This window comes from Prunus avium, chromosome 8 (assembly GCF_965620075.1).
Source record: "Prunus avium chromosome 8, drPruAviu1.hap1.1, whole genome shotgun sequence".
In the NCBI taxonomy this organism is placed as follows: Eukaryota; Viridiplantae; Streptophyta; class Magnoliopsida; order Rosales; family Rosaceae; genus Prunus; species Prunus avium.
Genome location: NC_142291.1, coordinates 34155922 through 34177671, shown reverse-complemented (window position 1 = coordinate 34177671; position 21750 = coordinate 34155922). Strand labels below are relative to the sequence as shown.

The 21750-nt window shown below is 39.4% G+C and overlaps 2 protein-coding genes, 1 non-coding gene and 2 pseudogenes across 3 annotated transcripts; 2 read left to right on the top strand and 3 right to left on the bottom strand.

Annotated features, from left to right (window-relative positions):
• Positions 1-21750, top strand: part of LOC110758523 (uncharacterized) — a 53706-nt pseudogene that overhangs the window by 21085 nt on the left and 10871 nt on the right.
• On the top strand, positions 508-812 carry LOC148292619 (signal recognition particle RNA). The gene has a single exon (XR_015827366.1).
• On the bottom strand, positions 1753-2311 carry LOC110745377 (uncharacterized). The gene has a single exon (XM_021945456.2). The coding sequence runs from the start codon at positions 2309-2311 to the stop codon at positions 1841-1843; it is 471 nt and encodes a 156-aa protein (XP_021801148.2). The 3' UTR covers positions 1753-1840.
• Positions 2295-18779, bottom strand: LOC148292618 (uncharacterized; annotated as a pseudogene).
• Positions 19614-20468, bottom strand: LOC110751670 (uncharacterized). The gene has a single exon (XM_021952170.2). The coding sequence runs from the start codon at positions 20451-20453 to the stop codon at positions 19614-19616; it is 840 nt and encodes a 279-aa protein (XP_021807862.2). The 5' UTR covers positions 20454-20468.

Genomic DNA, 21750 nt, shown 5'->3' with positions numbered 1-21750 from the left:
GTTTCTATAATGTTGAAAAAGGGTGAGTTGCTGGTTAATTAGCAAACAGAAAGAAAAGCAGCACAATTTTCATTATAATCAGAAGGTAGTGAGATCTGAGTCTGCCATGTTTATGTTTACTTTAATCTGTGTTTACTGTTTCCTGGGAGAAAATTGTTTATGTCAATGTTTGAACTGATGTTACTATTTTTCACCAACCAGTGTTAACAAGAACAAGGTCTTGAGGATCCTCTAGCATCCACAAGAATCGTTGTAAACAAAATAAGCAAAACTACAAACTTTCTTTTAGTCTCCTTTGAATGTGAAGTGTTTATTATTGGTTACCTTCCTTGAGAGAAATAGAATCTTCAACACTCAACTCCCTAAATCGCCACTTAAAAGTATAGACGAAATTCTGAGCTTATTCAAGATCTGATCTTAAGAGGCAAAGCGAGTGCAACTTGTCCCACATTGCTTGGTTCATATCACACACTACGCTTTATAAACCCTGCACGAGGTGTTTGTACTGCCGAGCTCTGTAACACAAGCTTGTAACCCGAGTGGGGGCTTTCAGGTGCTGGAACATTGGCTAAGTATTAGCGGGTCGGGTTCAGGTTGGCTATCTACTGGCTCGCCCATTCCAAGCCAAGAGTTGAACCCTGGCTCGAGCGAAGGCTCTGGGTCTCTCGGCTCCTAATGTGGAGGGAACCGCGTAAGGCTGGCTTAACAGAGCAACGACTACCTCCCGCTCTTGGCAGTGGAAGGATAACGGGTCGGTGGTCACTTGGATCCATCATGGCTCGCTAGGTTGTCTCAATTGAACCAAAACCTTTTTTTTGCTTTGGTTTTTGATACTCCTCTGAGTTTACCTCAGATTTGAGAGTTAACTCATCTGCTCTTGTAATTAGACCAAGTATAGATGATAGATGATAAGAGATGGAAATGGTAGAATTTTTGTTTCAATGGTTCCGAAAACGAATGCGAATAATAATAATTGACAATTAAGCAAATGAGTAATCATTTTGTATCCAGAGGATGATTTATATACACGTGTGTTTTTCATGTACAAAATCGAAAAAGCTAATATATATATATCTAGTGGTTTAAGATGTTGAGGAGGGTGACTCTTGTTTTAATCAACTGCCTAAATAGGCAGTCAAGTTGTTCTTCCTGATCTTGAATGCATGACTCCAGATTGTCAAGCTGGTTGTCTGCATTCTTATGGTCAGATTTGCTTGTCTTAAAGAATGATTGTAGTCTGCAGAGCAGTCCACTTGGGCAAATTCATTTGCTTCTATTTCTTCCTCACAAGCTACTCTTTTGGTGTGAATAATCTTGGAAACCAATAACCAGCTGCTTGACACTCACAGGTTGGTATGCAAAATTTTTCTTTGGGTGTGGTTTTGGCCACTTCTCATTTCACCTCGCTGATGGTTTTTACCCTAAATCCGGCTATACCCTTTTGATTGGGTGCTATGCGTTCCTTTTTTTTTTTTCAACGAATAGTATAGCTGCGCGGCGATATGTGGGATATTTTTTCAAAAACAGTATAGCCGAACGGCTTTACTGGGGTCTTTTTTATTTTTTATTTTTTATAAATAGTATAGCCGCACGGCCCTTGTCTAAACCCTAAACATAACTCCATCGTCATCCTCGTTTCTATCTCTCTCGCCTCATAGCACCATCATCATCCTCGTCTCTCTGTCTCTCTCTATGTGTCTCTTTGTCTCTCTCCAGTGCCCGCCTAGCCCACCTAGCCCCCGCCTAGCCCGCCTAGCCCCCGCCTAGCGGCTGCCGAGACCATTTATTCAACTCCATTCAATGCTTTTTATGAAATAGCCTTTCAGGTGACCATAATTGCTCAAGGGGATGAGAAACTAGATCCCTTTAGATTTAGCATATCCTTGTGGATTGCCTTCTTCACCATCTTCCTTGAGCTCAAGTATTTCCTGACCTCAGTTGTGAGTGCTTCAGATTCACCTCCTCGCCTTCTTCGCATGATCAATTGAAGGTCCTGTACGCATTCCTTGGTTTGCAACAGGGCATCCTTAGTAGTGCTACAAACATCCAAGAGCCTGAGAGAACCATCTAATAGCTCATTAGTCGATTTCTCATTCTGCTCTTGGGCCAAGCCTTGTTGAGTGAGGGGCAACTGAAGCAACCTATCAACATAATTATGCAAGTCTTGAAGGCCAGTTAGTTTGTGGCTGATTGATGTTGATGATGTGGAGGTGGCCTCAGAAGACCTCCATCTACACAAATGTTCATCAACTTCTTGAACGATCGGGTGTGGCCTTGAAGGGAAGCTGTTAGAGCTAGTGTGGAAAGCCATTTCTTCTTTGTGTGTTGTGAGAAGAAACTGTTCTTTAATAAAATAGAGAATGTAAGACAGTGTCATGTATTGCTTTTCATGTACAAAATTGAAAAGCTAATATCTAATGGTTTAAGATGTTGAGAAGAAAGACTCTGATTTTGATGAGTTGCCTAAATAAGCACTCAAGTTGTTCTTCATGATCTTGAATGCATGACTCCAGATTGTCAAGATGGCTTTGGGGATGAGATTTGCTTCTCTTGTGTCCAATAAGTGATTTCAATGCAGCATCCACCTTTGCAAACTCATACTTCTGTTTCTTCCTCACAAGCTACTGTTTTTGACTGCATCATCTTGGAGACCAATGACCAGCTGCTTGGCTGTGATTTTGGCCCTGAGATGAAGGAAAGAAGGGATACAAACACCGCGAAAGTGACTGCTTCAACATCTCTCAACTTGCTAACAATGGAAATAGTCTCATTGATCCCATGAGATTTCCCATAGCCTTGTGGATTGCCTTCTTCACCATCTTCCTTGAGGTCAAGTATTTCCTGACCTGGTGAGTGCTCCAGATTCACCTCCTCGCGTTCTTCGCATGATTGGTTGAAGGTCCTGTACGCATTCCTTGGTTTGCAACAGGGCATCCTTGGCACGTTACAAACATCCAATAGCCTGATAGAGCCATCTAATAGCTCATTATTTTCTATTTTTCATTCTGCTCTTGTGCCAAGGCTTGTTGAGTGAGGGGCAACTGAAGCAACCTATCTGATAACAGTGTTGTGTTGACCCGTGTCATTTGTGCTGACCCGTGTCATTGCTAAGGTGGCACAGTTGTTAGCTCTTCACGTGCCTAGTAGTCTGATTAGTTATTCTGTTAAGCATGATTAGCTTAGTGTAGAAGTTATTGTTACACAGCTATATAAGCTTGTGTTTAGTTCATTTTCATCATTATGTAAGAAAACACTTCAGAGAAATATACAGAGCTTATCTTTCTTTCATTCTTCTCTCTAAACCTAGATCTGAAATACTCTCTTTCCTCCATGGTTATCATGGTATCAGAGCTTCGGCTCGTCGATTCCTGATATCTTACACTTCCGCTCCACAATCTCAAAGCCCACTCCACCGTATCAAAGCTAATTTCGTTTTCGAGCTCTCAAATTGCAACAATGGCGAATCATTGACTGCTTTCCAGTTTGCTAATAATTCTGGCGATTTTGCAATTGTTCTTCTCCAATCTTCTTTGTGCGCTCTTCTACTTGACTTGGTGATGAATTCATCTCTGGTATGTCTGATAATCTTCTTCAATTTTGTTTCAACCTAATATGTTGCAATTAAAGCACAGAGTCCTTTCTATGACTTCTTGAAGTACACAACATCTTTCTCTAAATTCTTGAAGCACGAAGCACTTTTCTGAGATTTCTTTGAAGCACGAAGCACATTTCTGAGATTTCTTTGAAGCACGAAGCTCTTTTCTTGAAGATCTGAATAATCTACTCTATCTGTTGAAGCACTATTGCTGCTTTCTGATTTGTTGAAGCACAAAGCAATTTTGATTCCTGTTTTGTTGACGCACAATTGTTGAAGCACAAGTCAAATATGCCTTTCTCTGTTCCAAAAATTGACGGTCTCTTAGGAGTCCTCACTATTCGACTCAATGATGATAATTTTGTGAAGTGGAATTATCAATTGCAATCTGTCCTTCAAGGTTATGACTTATATGGCCACTTTGATGGCACCTCTGTGTGTCCACCTAAGTATGCTGTTACTGAATCTGAGGGGGTAACCACTGAGATTACTGAAGCCTACCGTCATTGGCTTCAACTGGATAAGGCTTTGCTTAGTTTACTCATTGCTACGCTATCCGATGATGCCATTGAATATGTCGTTGGATGTAAATCGGCACGAGAAGCTTGGTTGAGTCTCACTGATCGATATGCCTCTGTCTCCAGAGCTCGCATCAATCAACTTAAAACAGAGTTTTATACCATTCACAAAGGGGGAGATTCTATAGACAAATTTTTACTTAGGCTAAAGCATATTCGAGACCAACTCTTTGCAGCAGGAACAAAGCTCTCAGATGATGATATAATCATTGCAGCTTTAAACGGTCTACCACCTGAGTTTGACATCATTCGGACTGTCTTGGTAGCTCGTGACACACCAATATCTCTTAAGGATTTCCGGGCTTATCTTCTGTCTACTGAGAAAAATATTGAGTCACGCATGACTGCTATGCATCATAATATGACTGGTAATATGACTAGTTTGCTCAGTGTTGAATATGGTTCATCGTCTCATGCTCCAGCTCCTGCTCAACATCAGCTCACTGCTTCTACTGTTGGGACACTAACTGCTCATCCACAGTCCTCTTATTCTTCTGGTATGGGGTTTAATGGTTTTAAGACTCCTGCATCACCACCTACAGTGCCATCCTCATCGTCTCATCAGTCATTTCACTCCTCTGGTTCCTCTTCTGCCTTCACTCCTAGAGGCCGTGGTTCAACAAGTAGGTTTTCTCCTAATAATCGAGGCAGTTTTGCACCAAGGTTTCCTTCAAACTCCAGGAATCAGCCCATACCAAAATGTCAGATATGCAATAAGAGAGGTCATACAGCTCCCAACTGTTATTATCGAATTCCAGAGAGTTCCTCTTCTCCTGTGCTTGAATGCCAGATATGTGGGAAGAAAGGTCACATTGCATTGAATTGTTATCACAGATCCAATTTTGCCTATCAAGGCACTCCTCCTCCACAATCTCTGCAAGCTATGACTGCCAACATCTCTCCCACTTTTACTCCAACTGATCTGTGGATAGCTGACAGTGGGGCATCTCATCATATGACTCCGAACGTTCATAACTTGCAAGCTTCTGCTCCTTATCATTCTGATGACAAGATTACTGTGGGGAGTGGAGAAGGTCTGTGCATCAATCATATTGGTTCTTCTGCTTTAACTGCTTTACCAGGCACCTTACATTTAAATACCATCTATCATGTTCCTAAGCTAGCCGCAAATCTCCTCTATGTATATCAACTCTGTCGCGATAACAATTGCAGAGTTATTTTTGATGAGCATCACATATTTGTGCAGGACAAACAAACCAACACACTTCTGTATCAGGGTCAGAGCAATAAAGGTCTCTATCCCATTCCTCAATTGTCTTCACCAGGGTTCAAGAACTGCTTAGCTCCATTAGCTTCTTCAGTCGCAAATAAAGAGCACGTCTCTTCATTAGGCTCATCTATCTCTCCACAAGTCACGCATACAGATTCTGTGATTTCCTCAGGATCACATGCTTTGCTTGGACAGCAAGTGAAGACTAAACTGTGGCATCTACGACTGGGTCATGTCACCAATGAAGTGCTTCAACACATGCTCAAGGCCTCTCACATTTCTATTTCTTCAGATTCCACATCTTCTCTTTGTGACTCATGTTTACAAGGAAAAATGCATAAATTGCCTTTTCCTTCTTCTTCTACCATATTGTTGCGTAGATACAGCTGCACCAAAATGGATTCAGTTGCATCCTCAACTTGTGATACTCGCAAGTGCACGAGCCGTTTGGTAGTATAGCATATGTAAGTGCGAGGTCGATCCCACGAGGATTGGTGATTGAATGATCCAATTCATTTTTCCTACACAAAACAGAAATGAAAAAGAAAGGAAATAAATAAAACAAGGAAGAAAGAAATAACTAACTCAAGCAGATAAGTTCCCAAGTTCAATTAGATTAACGGATTGATTCTAGCTAATGTATGATTAAGCCATGGTGTTTGGTCATAACCTTGTGTTCCTAATTCCCTAATTTGATCATTTGTTGTCTAACCTAAAATTAAGCATTAGGAACCCATTAAGCATAGAAGAACATTTTAAACAACCAAGCATGTATCTAATCCCTGTTGTCGAATGTCCATACATACTCTTCCTATTCATAGTTCAATTCGAATTAAAGCATGGTGTCTACTCTTAATTCAAACCAAGATAGCTAACATGCAAGCCTAAATGGTGATCAATCATTCAAACTAGCATATTAACTTATAAGCATAATGAATAAGAACAAAAATCATAATTGAAACTTGGAAACTAATCAAACTTGAAACTAAAGAAAAGAATTTACATAACAATGAAAATTAAGTAGAACTTGGAAAAACTTAAGGAGAATTTCAGCACAAAGATCTCATTATAACAATTGAAAACTAGAAAGAGAAACTAAGAGAATTTGAGGGAGAGAAGGGAAGGGAGCTCTAGAGAAGTGTTTGAGAGCTCCCCCCCTTGGGGTGTTTTTACAAGCTTGGGAAACCTCACTATATATAGGCCTAAGGAAGCTGAAAATCTGAATTAAGTATGGCTAATGCATACAACACTTGTTTTATAAAATCTGAAATGGTTGATGCACTTCACTAATGCATACAACACTTCCATTATAAAATCTGAAATGGTTGATGCACTTCACTAATAAATCCCACCAGCAGCCCTAGCTCATCTTCATGTCACCATGACCAAGCTTCCAACCAGAAATAATAGCTCATCCTGAGGTCAGCATGACCAGCAACTTCAAGGGCTTACGAATTGGGCTTCCCTTAAGCAAATTAAGACTTTAAGCACTCAAACTTGAAGTTCAGAATGTCTTCTTTCCAGCCATATATCATTTGGGCCAATCCAAGTTCGGAGGAGGAAGTTAAGGCCAAAACAAATTTCTAACTCATTTTGCGCGCTGATAAAATCCATCCTGAGCATGGCTCTGTGTTTGCTAGGTAACAGACTCCATATTTATCCAATGGGGCTGAATTTTGGATATGTTATATTACACACCCATTGGAACAACTTTCATGAAGAATGTGGCCTCATCCGAGCTATGTAGGTTGCTGAAACAAAGCTTGCAATATGACCTACGAAACTGGGCTGGCAGGGGACTGTAGCCAAAATTGAGTTTGTCTTTAAGCTCTTCATCCATTCATCCAAATTAGGCCCTAACATGCTTGAATTGCATGAATTATGCTCTCTAAAGCCATCATTATTACCTAAAGCTCAATGAACTGAAAGATAAACACAAAAAGGATTAAAAGCACAAGTTTAACTCAAAAACATAACCAAATCATAAGCTAGAAGGGTACAAAATGATATACAATTATGAACCGATCAAATACCCCCAAACCTAGATTTTGCTAGTCCTCGAGCAAAACAACACAAAACAAAACAAGAAGTTAACTAGACCACTTTCGTAGGTAACTCGATTGCATTGAGCGAATGCAACAAGCCTTTAAACCTCTAGGCATCCCTAGTAGGAGGAGTTGTGTCTCCTGAGGGTTTAACAGATACGATACCCACAAACGTTTTACTGACTCTGTAAAACAAGGTAATTAGAAAACTTAAAAGATTGTTAGTCCTTAAGCAAAATAAAAAACAAAAACAAAAAAAAAAATTACATTAACAAAAACAAAACAAAACAAAACAAAAAAAATTACAAAAATAAAAAGAACTCAAAACAATCTTTCCGAACATTTTCTGAAGAGAAATGACTCATGCACATGACTCAAAAGTTTTAACAATAAAAGCTCAATTTTAAACATTATTCACAAAGCGGCAAAGTTCAAAACATAATATGCTCAAAGTGTGGTAGTGTGATAGCCAAATGCAACAAATTCCCCAATCTTAGTTTTCACACAATTTCAAAAATCATACAAAGCACAAGTTCAACTTCAAATCTCACCAAAGTTGTCCTCTCACAAATGAATCACTCGGAAGAGGGCTATAATGCAACACTCAGTTATAAACATGAGATTAGAGTTAAACCATAAAGACTTAACTCGAAATAGAAAGATGAAGAACTTGCATTAATATGATCTCAAGAAGGATGCCAAACACTTAAAAGTAGAAAAATGAATGCAATTCAACCACATGACATTTAAGATCAATTTAGGTCTTTAACATAGGTTGTAATGGGGCCAAGGGTGTAAGGTGAGTAAGAAATGAAAGGTATGGATAAAACAAAGTCCAAGGAACTCAAAATATAAGAGCATAAAACAATTGTTTGCAAGACTTCGAATCATCACGATTAGATTTTTTCTTTTACACGATCAAAACTCCTTATACCTTCATTTACAATTATTCATACTCCTTTCCTTGAATTGAACAAACACCAATTTATTTAGAAGGCCCAAAAATGAAACCCAAAAATGAAATTTCATTCAACCACCACTTAATCACAATTTTTCTCTTTTCTTTTCTTTTCTTTCACCAATTGAGTGAATTTTATTTATTTTTATTTTTTTTTATGTAATATCCCTTCCCAAACTTAGCATGAAAAACACATCCGAATTAGAGCTCATGAATTCCTTAGAAAGGTAAATATTTGTTTTTCGGGCTAAGGCGAGGAAATATAATTGGTAAAATGAAAGAAAAGGTTTACATGTAGGCTCAAAATGGTTAACAATGGAAAATCATGCTTAAGCATGCATAAGGTTAGCTTGAAAGGTACAAACGATCCAAAGAGGGCCTTAATATCATTTCTTAAATGTCATGAAATCGAATTGCAAAAGAATGAATGACTTTTAAGTATTCAACCAAATCAATGAATAATGAGATCAAACAACAACTTTGATGACAAGAAAATAAGAGTATGTGTATAACACTTATGAAATGAAGCACAAGGCTCAAAAGCTCACATTATATGGTTATATAAGTCTAATTTATGCTTGATACAATTCTTTGGGTCATGCAAATCCTTTAATTGGAAAATTATGAAACAAATGGCAAGTGCAAAGAAGGTTTCGAACATATCATGCTAGAACGATGCCAAATTAATTAATTAATGAATTATTTTATTTTTTTTATTTTACAAGAAGAATTTACAAGGAACAAAAAAAATAAATAAATAAATAAAATTCAATTTTCATTTAAGTCATGCAAACATTTATCACAATCTCATCAAATGTGTTCGGAAAGTGACTCAACAAAACAAGATTCAAAACAAGAAAGAAAAAAAAAAAATTTATTTATTTTTTTATTTTTTTTAATTTTAAGAAAAACCAAGTTTACTTGCTAAACTCCAATACCCCCAAACCTAGAAATGAGCATTGTCCTCAATGTTTAAAAATTAGCCACAAACAATGTCATAACAACAAATGAAAGGTATTAAAGCAAATAAATAAAAAATCACAAAATCACAAAAGAAAACAAAAACAAAATAATTATAAAATAAAAATTACAACACAAACAAACAAACAAAAAAATGAAACAGTAAACCCTAATCACACAATTCTGAAACCCAAAAAAAATTTTGAAGCCTAAAGCCCACAATTTCGAAACACAAACCACGGTGAATTTAACCCACTTTGAAACCCAAACTAAAGTGAAACCCGACCCACAATTTGTTTTCATTTCCAGCTTTTTATTATTATTTAGTTTTGTAAAAACAAACTATCGAACCATGAATAGCAACACAAAGAGCGGGATTTTAACATGGGTCATGATGCCTCGGTTCAGTGTAAGGGACCAACAGACAGGGTGAGACACGTGTCGACACATAGAGGCGCCGCAGACTCCACAAGCAAAAATTACGGGCTCATGGAAAGGCGCGAAGACTTTACTGAACGCGTTCGTTCAGAAAAGACACGTCGTGATAAATGAGTTGGGTATGGTTGGAAGGCGAGAAGGTTGTGGGACTCAAGGAATGCTGGAGATTCAGAAAATGCTCAGATGCTGCAATGGCTAGGGTTTGTCAAAGACTAAGTCTATAAGAAAGGGTGAAAAAAAAAACGCAAACTCAGAAACACACAAAAGAGAAAAGAAAGAAAGAAAGAAAAGAGAGTGAGAAATCAAATGGCCTCTAACTACCCATTTTCGTTGGATCTCAACCTAGCTCCACCGACTCAGACACGAGGCCAAGCAGCGGCACCAGTATGGATGCCCTACTTTGCTTCCGCACGGGGGCCTGTGACAGTAACTGACTCAATACTCCTGGACAACGATGTTGCCATTGGAGTGGGCAGAAATCTGGTGACTCCTAAAGATATACGTGTTCTGGGGACAAGGGATGACAACCGGGTCGTGAGCGATGCCCTGGCACTGAGCGTGCAGAGTACGGCAACAGTCGCAAGTTTGGGTCATCGCCTACTTGCGAAGTCCCATGAGGTAGAGGTGCTGAAAGGTCAGTTGGCGGCGGAGCGAAGTATGGTTGAGGAGTGTCAGACTGCTATAAAAAGCTTGAAAAGGGAGAGGTCAAGGATAGTGGAGGTGAATCGACACCAGCTAGAAGTATTGCGGGACGAGAATAGAAACCTATCAAAGATGGTAGAGTTGTACTCTCGCGACATGCGAAAACAGCTGGAAGACCTAGACAGACCGGGTAAACGCAAACAAGCAGATCGCGAGAGTAGTTACGCTCAAGCTAAGATTGCGATCTTTGGGAGCTCAAGTGATGAGCCCCAAGAAGCTGTGCGTGAAGCCCCGGAAGAGGACAGCCAGAGGGCCAAACTCAAAGCTCCAATGGTCGAGACACCAAGCACCGAGAAGAAATGATTTCCTACTGCATTATTGTTGTTTTAATTTTATTTTGTTGTTTTTGTATTTTCGTTATTTTGTTTTGAAAATAAAATAGTAAAGTTGCAGAAGAAAAAAAAAAAAAAAAACGGAAAAGAAAGCACACTTCCCAAACTTAAATCAAATAAAGACGACAAACGGAAAAGAAAGCACAGTTCCCTAACTAAAATAAAATAAAGATGACAGCCGAAAGGAAAAAGCAAAAACACAAAGCTCTAGAAAATGAAAGTAACGGGCAAAAACATAAAACACCAGAAAACACGGAAAAAAGAAAAGTAAAGTGAAAGTAAAGGTGCTCCCCCTTGAAGCGATTAGGTCGAGCATGCCCGGGAAATCCGAAATGGTGTTGGCACCTTCATCAGCATATGTCTATTTAAAGCACGCCTCTACAAGCGGATGATACCCAGCATTTCTTCCTGCAAACTCAAGGAAAAACATCAAAAAATCCAGAAACAAAAAAATGGCATCCTCATGCACTCACCTTGATGATCTCGACCTTGAGCTGTCCCTTGCACCTCCGAATGCCCAGATAAGGGCTCCTCCAAACCGTGTCTTCCCAAACTCCATATATCATCACGGTACGGCCTCAAACTTTGCTGAGGCAATACCGAACTTTTCTGAGGCACTGCCGAACAGAGCAGTGCTGCTAGGAGGCATGATTAGCAGCAAGCTCACTCCGACAGATCATCTGCATGTGGCACAGAGGTCTGACAAGGCAGCGGTAGAGGAGTCCCACAATTTAACTGTGCTCCACGCGGTCTCCGCTACCAATTTGGGCATGCGCCTACTAGCGAGGACAAGGGAGTGTGCCGCGATGAGCGAGGAAATAGCTTCCTTGAAGGCTATGGTGGCGGACTTGCAGAAGCGGCTCTACTGTGCCAATCAGCACGTGGAAGCACTGCAAAGAAAAAATGAGGACCATGTGGAGCTGCTGCAGATTCTACAAGTGCGAGAAAATAGAGGCAAGCCATGATGATGAAGAAGATGAAGAATATTTCTTTTTTTTGTTTTGTTTTGTTTTGTTTTTTTTATTGTTTTTTTATTTATTTTGTTTTTGTTGTTTTGTTGTTTTTTTTGTTGTTTTTTTATTTATGCAATGTTTGAAATAAAAATGTGTTTTAACACTCAGAAATAAACTAACCAACCAAACCAAGTAAATAAAAACATAAACTAACTTAACGAAACAAAAACAAAAACAAATCAAAAACAAAGACTCAACAGAAAAGAAAACAAAGAAAATAAAAATAAACTTAATTTAAAAACACACGAATATACAAGCAACTCACGGATGACCAGTTAAGGGCCTCAGAAAACACAGCCAGGGGATCCGGGAAGGTTGGAGGGGTCACAATGGTCCCGCTTAAAACCCAAACTTCTTAGACACCGAAGGTGTCGCCTATAGAACTCCTAGACACTGTATTGACGGAAGTGCTCACTGGAGTTACCATAAGTCAGCTCATATGAAAAATCTTTTTAAAATTTTTAAGATAAGAAACAAAAACAAATTAAGATAAAATGGAACAACAAACCATAAACGAAAATGAACTAAGTACTCTAAACAAATTCAAACAACATAAATTGTTGTACTAAAAGAAACAAACCAATAAACCAAAGAAAAACACAAACAGCACTTTCTATCACCCGTTTATCACCATTTGGACAGATTCGTTTCTCTGTTTTTCAGCTTCGACCTGTGTTCAGTTTTTAGGCTATAACTTTCCAACCGTAAGTCCAAATTTCACGTTCTTTATATGGTTGGATTCAGCACAGAAAAACAAAGAACTCAACGCGGACCAAAAGGTAAAAACAATGACGTAAATAAACATAATTCAAAGAAGAGAAAGGATTGAAATGCTCCCCCTTGAAGCGATTAGGTCGAATGTGATGCACTTGGAGGTCGCGACTTCTCCCATTGCTCCACACTTCCCATTCTTATGATTGAGGTTGCCATCTCTCTCCATTTTTATTAAGCTATCATAAATTGCTAAAACAAACACACAAAAAACTTGTTGCGTAGATACAGCTGCACCAAAATGGATTCAGTTGCATCCTCAACTTGTGATACTCGCAAGTGCACGAGCCGTTTGGTAGTATAGCATATGTAAGTGCGAGGTCGATCCCACGAGGATTGGTGATTGAATGATCCAATTCATTTTTCCTACACAAAACAGAAATGAAAAAGAAAGGAAATAAATAAAACAAGGAAGAAAGAAATAACTAACTCAAGCAGATAAGTTCCCAAGTTCAATTAGATTAACGGATTGATTCTAGCTAATGTATGATTAAGCCATGGTGTTTGGTCATAACCTTGTGTTCCTAATTCCCTAATTTGATCATTTGTTGTCTAACCTAAAATTAAGCATTAGGAACCCATTAAGCATAGAAGAACATTTTAAACAACCAAGCATGTATCTAATCCCTGTTGTCGAATGTCCATACATACTCTTCCTATTCATAGTTCAATTCGAATTAAAGCATGGTGTCTACTCTTAATTCAAACCAAGATAGCTAACATGCAAGCCTAAATGGTGATCAATCATTCAAACTAGCATATTAACTTATAAGCATAATGAATAAGAACAAAAATCATAATTGAAACTTGGAAACTAATCAAACTTGAAACTAAAGAAAAGAATTTACATAACAATGAAAATTAAGTAGAACTTGGAAAAACTTAAGGAGAATTTCAGCACAAAGATCTCATTATAACAATTGAAAACTAGAAAGAGAAACTAAGAGAATTTGAGGGAGAGAAGGGAAGGGAGCTCTAGAGAAGTGTTTGAGAGCTCCCCCCCTTGGGGTGTTTTTACAAGCTTGGGAAACCTCACTATATATAGGCCTAAGGAAGCTGAAAATCTGAATTAAGTATGGCTAATGCATACAACACTTGTTTTATAAAATCTGAAATGGTTGATGCACTTCACTAATGCATACAACACTTCCATTATAAAATCTGAAATGGTTGATGCACTTCACTAATAAATCCCACCAGCAGCCCTAGCTCATCTTCATGTCACCATGACCAAGCTTCCAACCAGAAATAATAGCTCATCCTGAGGTCAGCATGACCAGCAACTTCAAGGGCTTACGAATTGGGCTTCCCTTAAGCAAATTAAGACTTTAAGCACTCAAACTTGAAGTTCAGAATGTCTTCTTTCCAGCCATATATCATTTGGGCCAATCCAAGTTCGGAGGAGGAAGTTAAGGCCAAAACAAATTTCTAACTCATTTTGCGCGCTGATAAAATCCATCCTGAGCATGGCTCTGTGTTTGCTAGGTAACAGACTCCATATTTATCCAATGGGGCTGAATTTTGGATATGTTATATTACACACCCATTGGAACAACTTTCATGAAGAATGTGGCCTCATCCGAGCTATGTAGGTTGCTGAAACAAAGCTTGCAATATGACCTACGAAACTGGGCTGGCAGGGGACTGTAGCCAAAATTGAGTTTGTCTTTAAGCTCTTCATCCATTCATCCAAATTAGGCCCTAACATGCTTGAATTGCATGAATTATGCTCTCTAAAGCCATCATTATTACCTAAAGCTCAATGAACTGAAAGATAAACACAAAAAGGATTAAAAGCACAAGTTTAACTCAAAAACATAACCAAATCATAAGCTAGAAGGGTACAAAATGATATACAATTATGAACCGATCACATATCCTCCAAACCTTTGTCTAAGCTGCACTCCGATGTTTGGGGGCCTTCTGCTTGTATTGCTTTAGGTGGCTATAGATATTATCTTACTATCATTGATGATTGTACCCGGTTCATATGGGTGTTTCCCTTAATAAATAAATCAGATGTTTTCTCAGTTTTTCGCAAGTTCTATGCGTATATTGTTAATCACTTTCAAGCTCATGTTCAATTCTTTCAATCCGATGGTGGAGGAGAGTATACTAGTAAGGTGTTTACTGAATTCTTAGCATCTAAAGGCATCGTTCATCATATATCTTGTCCTTATACCCCTCAGCAAAATGGAGTAGCCGAGAGGAAGAATAGGCACATCATTGAAACTGCACTTGCTCTTCTAACTACAGCCAGTCTACCTCTTCAATTTTGGTATTATGCTGTTACCCATGCTACTTTCTTAATCAATAGAATGCCAAGTCGTACTCTGCACATGCAATCTCCGTATTTCAAGTTACATGGTACATTACCAGATTTGCTTTTTCTTAGAATATTTGGTTCAGCAATTTATCCTTTGCTCAGACCCTATAATGCGCATAAGCTTGAACCTCGCTCCCAGCAGTGTGTCTTTTTGGGTTTCTCTATGGGATATAAATGAGTTTATTGTTATAATCCTCAGAACCAGAAAGTTCTCATTTCCAGACATGTCATCTACAATGAAGATGTATTTCCCTTCAAGGCTCAAAGATCTTCTATGGTTTCCTCATCTATCTCACAAACTTCTCCTGCTTCTCCATCTGTTATGCCACTAGTCCCTGTCATTCTGCTATCACCACCATCCTCTTCCTCTGAGTTATCCAGTCCTAGCATGAATTCTACTTCCTTTCCCAGGTTCTCTCCTACCATTTCTGATTCTACAACATCTGCTGGTGCCACAACATCTGCTACCACTATGCTGCCTATTCTATCAGATGACCAACTGGAAGTCATATTGCCTCGTTTATCTGATTCTTCTGAGCCCTCTGCTCACTCAGTATCAGCTGGTACCAATAATTGCCATTCTATGCAGAGTCGGTCTAAGTCTGGTATTATCCAGCCTAGGCAATTTCCTGAATACTCGAGCTTTATTACTCAGCTTCATTCTATCACTGAGCCCGATACACCTCCTCATTTCAAGGCAGCCCTTGGAAAGCCTGAGTGGCAGCAAGCCATGTCTGAAGAAATTCAAGCCCTTCACCAACAAGGCACCTGGACTCTAGTTCCTTCTCCTTCGCATACAAACATTGTTGGGTGCAAGTGGATTTTTAAGATTAAAAAGAATGCGGATGGAACTATTTCTCGATATAAGGCTAGGCTTGTGGCACAAGGGTATAGCCAAGAATATGGTTTGGATTATGACGAAACATTCAGTCCTGTGGTTCGACATACTACAGTTCGTCTGATTTTGAGTCTGGCAGTTCAATTTCAATGGAAATTACGTCAACTTGATGTGAAGAACGCCTTTCTTCACGGCGAGCTCCAAGAGGAAGTCTTCATGAAGCAGCCTCAAGGCTTTGTTGATCCTACATATCCTGATTTTGTTTGCAAACTTCAGAAGTCTTTATATGGCTTAAAACAAGCCCCTCGTGCATGGAATGCCAAATTTACCGGATATTTACCTACTCTGGGATTCACAGTGTCTCCTTCTGATCCGAGCCTCTTTATCAAGAAAACTTCATCTGATATTATTATTCTTCTGTTGTACGTTGACGACATCATCCTCACAGGCTCTGATCCTACACTTGTCAACTCTGTTATTCGTGATCTTGGGGAAGTATTCGAACTCAAGGATATGGGACAGCTCAAATATTTTCTTGGCCTTGAGATTCACTATCAGGCTGATGGCACGATGTTTGTCAATCAGGCTAAGTATGCTAAGGATTTAATCAAGAAGGCTGCCATGGATACTTGTAAACCCTGTAGTACACCCTCCAAACCCCATCAGCAAGCTTTGACAACTGATGGTCTTGCTCTTAGTGATCCTACATTGTATCGCAGTATTGTCGGGGCACTGCAATATTTAACCTTCACTCGTCCAAACATAGCCTTCGCAGTCAATACCGTCTGTCAATTCATGCATAATCCCACTGATGTTCATTTTGGTTTTGTCAAACGAATTCTCCGGTTTCTGCAAGGCACTTTGCAGCTTGGGATCACTTTTTCACCTGGCACTATGCTTCTCTCTGGCTATTGTGATGCCGACTGGGCAGGTGACCCAAATACTCGTCGATCCACCACTGGTTATGTAGTTTTTCTTGGCCATAATCCAATCTCTTGGGCCTCTAAAAAGCAAGCTTTAGTTTCACGCAGCTCCACAGAGGCTGAATATCGTGCTCTTGCTCATTGTGCAGCAGAGATTTCATGGATTAGACAGCTGTTATGCGATTTACATATGGTTATTCCTGAAGCTCCAGTTTTACACAGTGATAACTTGTCTGCCTTAGCACTAAGTGCTAATCCGGTGCTTCATTCTCGTATCAAGCATATGGATATTGATTTATGTTGGAAAAATGGCTCACCTAAAAGGATACAAAGGTTTTGGCGCTCAAATGAGGATTTTGAGACTGCCCAAAAGCGACCGGTCGCTAGGAATTTGCGACCGGTCGTTTAGAAGCAGATTCGAAGTCTCGAGAGAAATCGACGAGCGACCGGTCGCCAGATCTTTGCGACCGGTCGCAGGAAGCACGAGCGACCGGTCGCCTGACATTTGCGACCGGTCGTTTAGAAGCAGATTCAAAGTCTGGAGGGAAAACTTCTGGCGACCGGTCGCCCATTCCTGACGACCGATCGCTCCAGTCGTGCTGTGACGTTTCCTTACGTGTTTTCAACTGTGTTTTCGATGGCTATCGCTTTCCACATGATTTCAGAGGCTTAGTGGGTCACTTCTGAGTTAAATGAATGTTGACTACGTGCTGGATAAGTTGGGAGAGCACTCATGGCTAGTTGGTTATCTTATTTCAAAGAGATCACTCTCCATTTTCTGGTGTAAGTGGGAGGTGGCTGAGTGGGATATCATTTACCTACTTGATCTAACATTTAGTCTAAGTGGTGACTAAAGGAAGGAACGTGGAGGACAAAGATTGTGTCTTATCTTATGTCCATTGGCTTGTGTAGGAAATGGGGTGAAGTAAGATAACACAAGAGGAGAAAACAAGTTGGATAATTAGGAAGTGGCTGAAGCAGAAGTTGAGTTTTTTCCAGTGAGAGTTTCAGAAAAGCCAAGTGAGAGCAAGAGAGTTCTCTAAGTGTATCAAGGTGTTGAGCAAGGGTGTGAGAGAAACAGATTGTGAGGGTAGTGTTCTAAGGGGGTTTCCTTTTGTAAACCAAAGTTGTAACCTATCTTCATTAGTGAAATTTCTCAAGGTGATCACCAAAGAGGATGTAGGCAATTTGCTGAACCTCTATAAACACTTTTGTCATTTGTGCTTGGTTAATTTCTGTGTGTGTGTGTGTAAGACTCATCCATCATTGAGTTCTTTGTCTAAAGTCCATCAACAACAAGATCTTTAAGGGCAGTGAGTTAGTCATTAATTCACAACAATTTCCACTTTATTCGAGAGAAAGTTCAAAACAAAGATCTCACTGTCCAATATGTTTCAACTGATGAGCAAGTGGCTGATATTCTTACAAAGGGGCTTCATAGTCCCCTGTTTGTCAAACACTGTGGCAATCTCAGTCTTGGCTCACCCCCAGCTGAGTTTGAGGGGGGATGATAACAGTGTTGTGCTGACCCGTGTCATTTGTGCTGACCCGTGTCATTGCTAAGGTGGCACAGTTGTTAGCTCTTCACGTGCCTAGTAGTCTAATTAGTTATTCTGTTAAGCATGATTAGCTTAGTGTAGAAGTTATTGTTACACAGCTATATAAGCTTGTGTTTAGTTCATTTTCATCATTATGTAAGAAAACACTTCAGAGAAATATACAGAGCTTATCTTTCTTTCATTCTTCACTCTAAACCTAGATCTGAAATACTCTCTTTCCTCCATGGTTATCACTATCAACAAAGCCATGCAAGTCTTGGAGGCCACTTAGTTCGTGGCTAATTGATGAGGAGGATGTGGAGGTGGCCTCAGAAGATCTCAATCTACACAAATGTTCATCAACTTCTTGAACGATCGGGTGTGGCCTTGAGTTGAAGCTGTTGGAGCGAGTGTGGCAAGCCATTTCTTCTTGTTGTGTATTTTGAGAAGATAGAATAGAAGACCTTGAAAGAAGTGGTTAATGTACTATCCTTTCCATTGTGTTTGCTTAATATATAGTGTTGGTTGAGGAGGGGGACATGGAATCTCATCGTCTTCAATCATATCAGTGAGATGGACATGATTTGAATTGGATCCCAACTCATGAACTCATTAATTTAGCTCATAACTAACATATTGGAAAGAGTTCAATAAACTAAAATGCTTAACCTTAATGCATATAAACTCAATTATATGCTGAACAAGTTCATATTATTTTTCAGGTCCTTGGCATGATTATTAAGCAAGTAGCAGGCAAGATTTGCAATCTGTATTTTTCAATGATCATGTGCAATTGCGTTATGCTTCCATGATGTTGAAAAATGGTTCGTAGCTAGCAGACTTTATGAATTGGACAGCTCCCCAAACATTTTATTTCGAATTAATAAGCAAAGCAAAAGTGGATTTGCTGCCTACTGGAGAGATTGACAGAAGTAAATGTATAGGTTTTGAATTAAATCTGTACAGGTTATGGAAAATCGCAAAAAACTAAAAAAGGTGGCGGTCAGGTGAAGAGCGAACCTAGGCCTAGCGTGATCGACAGCTGCTCTGATAAGCCACCATGGTTGCCACTGTAGAGTAGCCCACGAGCAACCGTGCCGAGAGCACTGTGCCATAGGTTGTCCATGTCTTACACTAAGTTCCAAATTCCACCTTTAATGCCCCCATGTTGGGTCACAAGCTCACATTATTAAGCTCGGCAAACAAAGTTTTAGGAGTTAACAATATTAAGTGCATAACACTTATTATATTTTTCCAATGTGGGATCTACAGTTTTTTCAAGAGAGGAGAGGAAAAAGAATAGAACTCTATCATATATTTGTACACATGTACTGCTTTTCATACACAAAACTGAAAAACTAATATCTAATGGTTTAATGTGTTGAGAAGAGAGACTCTAGTTTTGATGAGTTGCCTAAATAGACACTCAAGTTGTTCTTCCTGATCTTGAATGCATGACTCAAGATTGTCAAGATGGCTTTGGGGATGAGATTTGTTTGTCTTGCATCCAATGAGTGATTTCAATACACCATCTACCTTTGTAAACTCATTTTCTTCTGTTTCTTCCTCACAAGCTACTTTTTTTGATTGCATCATCTTGGAGACCAATGACCACCTGCTTGGCTGTGATTTTGGACCGGAGATGAAAGAAAGATGGGACTCAAACACAGCGAAAGTGACTGCTTCAACATCTCTCAACGTGCTAACAATGGCAATGGTCTCATTGTTCTTGTTGAGGGATGAGAAACTCGATCTCTTGACATTTCCTATAGCCTTGTGGATTGCCTTTTTCACCATCTTCCTAGAGGTCAAGTATTTCCTGACCTCAGTTGTGAGTACTCCACATTCACCTCCCCTTGTTCTTCGCATGATTGATTGAAGGTCCTGTACGCATTCCTTGGTTTGCAACAAGGCATCCTTGGCAGCGCTACAAATATCCAAGAGCCTCAGAGAGCCATCTAATAGCTCATTAGTCCATTTCTCATTTTGCTCTTGTGCCAAGGCTTGTTGAGTGAGGGGCAACTGAAGCAACCTATCAACACAATCATGCAAGTTTTGGAGGCCACTCAGTTTGTGGCTGATTGATGATGATGATGATGTGGAGGTGGCCTCAGAAGACCTCAATCTACACAAATGGTCATCAATTTCTTGAACGACTGGGTGTGGCCTTGAAGGGAAGCTGTTAGAGCGAGTGTGGAAAGCCATTTCCTTTTTGTGTCTTGTGAGAAAGAAAGAAGAGAAAGAGCTTGTTGTTAATGTACAATTGAGATTGATGTGTTCCTTTCCATATGCATCTGCCTAATATATAGTGTTGGTTGAGGAAGGGGACATGGAATCTCATCCACTCCAATCATCAGTGAGAGATAACATGATTTCGATTTGGATCTATACGTCCCCTAGGCAATGTTTATGCAATGTCTCTTCTCCCACCAGCACACCAACTCATTTTGCATATAAAATCTCATTGTATGCTTTCATAATGTAACAACCATTCAGTCATGATGAACATATTGGACAGAGAGATCTGTAAATTAAATATGAGATTGCACGAGTGGCATCAACTCTTTGTCCCATTATACATGGAGAGGTGAGAGCCATCCTTATTTTATGCTTAAGCCTTATGCATACAAAACTCAGTCATGCTGATCAATTTATGGGATTAGTTAATTCATCTTATTTTGCAGGTCCTAGACATGATTGTTAAGCAGGGAGCAGGCAAGATCTGCAAGATGCATTAGTTTTATGACCATGCATTGTGTTTCTGAAATATTAAAAATGGTTTTTTGGCAGGCTAGACAAATTAGACTGTTCCCTAATCAGAAAGAAAACCAGTACAATTGCCACTATAATTAGAAGCGTTTGAGATCTGAGTCTGCCATGTGATTGTCATTAGTTAGTCCCATTGAATTTTTAACTTTAATCCACGTTAGACATAGAGCGAGCAAGAAAATTTTAATTTGTGGCAGCCATTTCCCTTTCTATCCAGAGAAGAGAAGGTTTCTGGGTTGAATGTATACATTCTGGTGATTTACCTTTCTTCCATCGTTCTGCGGCATGCCTGCAGGCTGCATCTGCCAAATCTACAGAAGACTCCAAGGGGAACAGAAAAACTTATCTACCTTTTCCCATACAAGATTGTTTTGATTTGGCCAAGTGTTATCTCAGCAATGTCTCCCCATCACTGGCATCTCAACTCATTTCCAATTATTTTTACATATAAAATCATACGACTAAAGTTTCTTAACCTTAAGATAATGCTCCATATTGACGCCATGCTATATTATATTTTGAGCAATGGTGATAAAATAAACAAGGGCACGAGTGGGTTGACACCTTTTCCTCATATCCACGAAAAGGCAATACCTATTATTAGTCTTCCCCATCTGTACTTGCACCTGTTTTTTTTTTTTTTTTTTTTTTTCTCTCTTCTGTTTCATGCAGCAGCAATAATGGTGTGTGACATCTTTGCACGTGAAAATAAATACGTTTTTTTTATGCTAAT

Bases quoted from the DNA above. Each gene is read 5' to 3' on its own strand.
- LOC110745377 (XM_021945456.2), bottom strand. From the start codon at position 2,311: ATGGCTTTCCACACTAGCTCTAACAGCTTCCCTTCAAGGCCACACCCG.
- LOC110751670 (XM_021952170.2), bottom strand. From the start codon at position 20,453: ATGGCTTTCCACACTCGCTCTAACAGCTTCCCTTCAAGGCCACACCCA.